General features: G+C 43.6%; 1 protein-coding gene across 1 annotated transcript in view; it reads right to left on the reverse strand.

The window, feature by feature from the left end:
- Positions 1 to 1,786: 1,786 nt before the first annotated feature.
- RDH12 (retinol dehydrogenase 12 (all-trans/9-cis/11-cis)) overlaps positions 1,787 to 3,470 on the reverse strand; it is a 10,530-nt gene continuing 8,846 nt past the window's right edge. Inside the window, exon 7 of the mRNA XM_006884755.1 lies at positions 1,787 to 1,997. Coding sequence (XP_006884817.1) covers positions 1,895 to 1,997 — 103 coding nt within the window. The 3' untranslated portion in view covers positions 1,787 to 1,894. The remainder of the gene's footprint in view (positions 1,998 to 3,470) is intronic.

Consider the following 3,470-nt stretch of genomic DNA (forward strand, 5'->3'; position numbering starts at 1 on the left):
TTCTTAGCACCAGCAGCCAGGAAGTCAAGAGACAAATTGCAGTAGGAATTTCTGCTTTCAGGGATCTCTTCAGAGTGCTGAAGAGCAAAGACATCAGTCTAGAAAACAAGGTGCATCTGATCCAGGCCATAGTCTTCACAATTACTTGCTATGCATTAGACAACTGAACAGTTACTAAGAATGACAGAAGAATTGAGGCCTTTTAGTTGTGGTGCTAGAGAAGAAGGTTGAATATTTCATGGACTGCCAAGAGAACAAACAAATCTGTCCTGGAGAGGGTGAAACGCTGTTGCTCTCTGGAGGCAGGGATTTTGAAACTCCATATATCCCACATACTTTGGGCATGACTGCAAGGAGGGACCAGTCCTTAGAGAAGAATATTATGCTTGTAAGGGTGGAGGGACAGTGCAGGAGAGGAAGACCTTTGATGAGACAGACTGACAGAGTGACTAGGTTAACAGGAGCAAGTGTGTTGGAAACTGAGATTGGCTGAGGATAGGTCAAGGTTCAGAGCTATTATGCATAGGGTCACTATGAGTTACAGGACACATAACAACAACAATCATATTTAGGGAGCTCTGTTGGTCTCATGGTAAGGAGTTGTGCTGCCAACCCAAAGGCATGAGTTTCTAATCTATCAGCTACTTTGCAGGAGTAAAGTGGGCAACTTCCATCTGTGCGATTTACAGCCTCTGAAAATGCACTGGAAGGTCAGCTGTGAATCTGTTCTGACTCAACAGCACACAACAACAGCAACACTTCTTAAATAGTAAAATGTTAGAGCTGGAAGAAACTGGAGATAATCCCTAACTGGATCATCTTCTTCTGTATACAGATGCTGTTGCTGTTGTTATGTGCTGTCGAGTCGTTTGCGACTCATAGTGATCCTATGTACAACAGCCCTAAACCCTGCTCTATCCTGCGCCAATCGCACTGTCTCTGTCACTCCCAGTCACTGATTACCCCAGTCTCTGAATCAATCTACCTCATAGAGGGTCTTCCCCTCCTGCGCTGTCCCTATTACAATAAAAACAGGCAAATTGCCCAAAAAGTAAGGTCCGTAGCATGGGCTTACCTGAGCTTGCATCTTGTAATGGAGAGGTGGTTCACACAGATGTCACCATTTCTTTACATGCCCTTGGTCAACAAGCCATTCACTACAGATTAGTAAATAAGCACAAGTAAGCCTATGCTGACCTTGTTTGCTGGGTAATCCAACGCTAAAAAAGTTATAGGGAGGGTGGTAAGGTGAGAAACTGCTCACCAAACCACAATGCTGGCTTCACCTCTGTTCCATTTCTCCCAATCTGCCCCAAGAAAATAAATAAGGCAAGAAAATGAGTATGTAGTCTTTATTTTCTCTCAAATCTAAGGTAAAGGAAACTCTGGTGAAAGAAATTATCTGCATGATTGATTGCAAACGGGAAGGTCTCGCTTCACAACAGTGTGGTTTCCAGACTCAAAGCTGGCCAGAGTTAGCCAAGATCCTCAGTTGCTCCAGATGAAAGAGCTGTGACAAGTATTTGAAAAAGGAAAGCAGTCCAACACTCAAGTCTTTGTTCTAGAAACACACAATGCTGATGCTCGTCATCTCAGCTGAGGATGCAGGCCGGGGTTCTGCTGGTGGAGAAGGAGGAAACCGACCCAATTCCTCTGGTGGACCCTGGGATCTGCTCAGCGCTCCTGCCCATAGGAAGTAGCCACTCTCCGTGTCTCAGAGCATATCGCTGCATAGGTGTGGATATCTCGTGCCATGAGCCAGCCTCACATGAGAGATGAGTGTGCTGCAGCAGCGTCCAGCCAGGAAGACAGTCCGTGAGGCTGGCCTTCTTCTTTGTGTCCTCTTTAATGGCGGCATGGCCTGGGTTTGACAAAGCTGTGGCTCTTTCACCAGCTACTCCCATTGGATTCCTAGAAGCTCACAGCTGACCTTCCACAGGCGTTCAGCTGTCTCGTTATTCCGGGCCTTTGGAGATACCCAAGTCCTCTTGCAGTCACTAAAGGGCAGAGAAAGAGTGTGAACATGCAGATGTGGAAACTGGGCTAACTTAACTAGCCCCAGCAATAATGGGCCAAAGACTCAGAAACCTCAGTCCATTCTCATCCCAACTTGTGTTGCTCTCTCTCCTTGATAAAAGGAGTAAACTCTAATATTCCTTGACTCCAAGGGCTCTTAATGTGTCTTTGTGTTCCAGACCCCTGAGGCAATCTGGAAATATTTATAGACAAATCTCAGGATTTATTTCTAAATGTGCAAAGATAAAATGCCTTGGTTTAAAAGAAGCCAATTGTTTTGAAATGCTATTTAAAAATGAAATTTTTTTAAAAAAATTTTATTGTGTTTCATTCATGTACATTGTTTTGTTGGGTTTTGGGTTTTTCCTCCCTGATTTATTCACAAAGTTCTAATACAGAGACATTCTCTTGAGGTAAATATCTATCTTTATCCAACTATCTCTATCTCCTTCTAGTTCTCTCTGAAGTCATAAGAATTTTGTGAACATTAAATTGTTGTTGTTGTTGTTGTTATGTGCCGTCGAGTCGCCTGCGACTCATAGCAACCCTATGTACAACAGCCCTAAATTCTGCTCTGTCCTGTGCCAATTGCACTGTCTCTGACACTCCCATCCCAATTATCCCAGTCACTGAATCAATCCACCTCATAGAGGGCCTTCCTCTCCTGCGCCGTCCCTCCACCTTGTTTGTTCTCATAGCAGAAATAACTCAGAGCTGACCCTCCAGCAGGTTCTCCGAGGTGGTAAATGGCATGGGAGGAGATTGCCCATCTTTCTTCCATGGAGCAGGTGGTAGATTCGAACCACATGTCTTTGGATTGGCAGGGCAACACATTACCATTAGGCTACCAGAGCTTTCTAAAGCATACCTCTATATACACATCATTAGTTTTGCTTTTCTAGAGCACTCAGGCAAAACCAAGAGGAAACCTATTGGAGAAGTTAAACTCAAATGTTTTCTACTAGTAGAGAGCCAGAAAAGTTGTAAGCCTACACTCTTTCAAAGGCAGAAAATGAGTTCATAGAGGCAATAAATCGCATGAGAGGAGACTGCCTGTCTTTCTACCACAGAAAAGCAGGTGTATTTGAACTGTGAGTCTGCAGGGTGACACTGTAATTCCTTACCACTAGGCCACCAGAGCTCCCTTAACTCTACCTGGTTGCCTGTTAGTTACTGATATTTCATAAATCGCACACATTTCAGATATTTCAATGTTTGTAAGTCATTCAAAATATCGGCATGTATCTTGTAGTTGTGCCATCCTCACAATTTCTGACATATTTGAGCTCACTGCTGAAGTCATAAGTGTCAATCTGAACAGGACAAATAGTTTGTTGGTAGTTTAAGAGAAAAAAAAATCCAAGTCATAAAAACGCATATGCACATTTATGTTGTTTGTAGTTGTTATGTGCTGTGGAGTCGTTTGCGACTCATAGCGACCCTATGTACAACAG

The sequence above is a fragment of the Elephantulus edwardii genome, unplaced genomic scaffold (genome assembly GCF_000299155.1).
Source record: "Elephantulus edwardii isolate Elephantulus edwardi_28Jun2011 unplaced genomic scaffold, EleEdw1.0 scaffold00037, whole genome shotgun sequence".
Taxonomy (NCBI): Eukaryota; Metazoa; Chordata; class Mammalia; order Macroscelidea; family Macroscelididae; genus Elephantulus; species Elephantulus edwardii.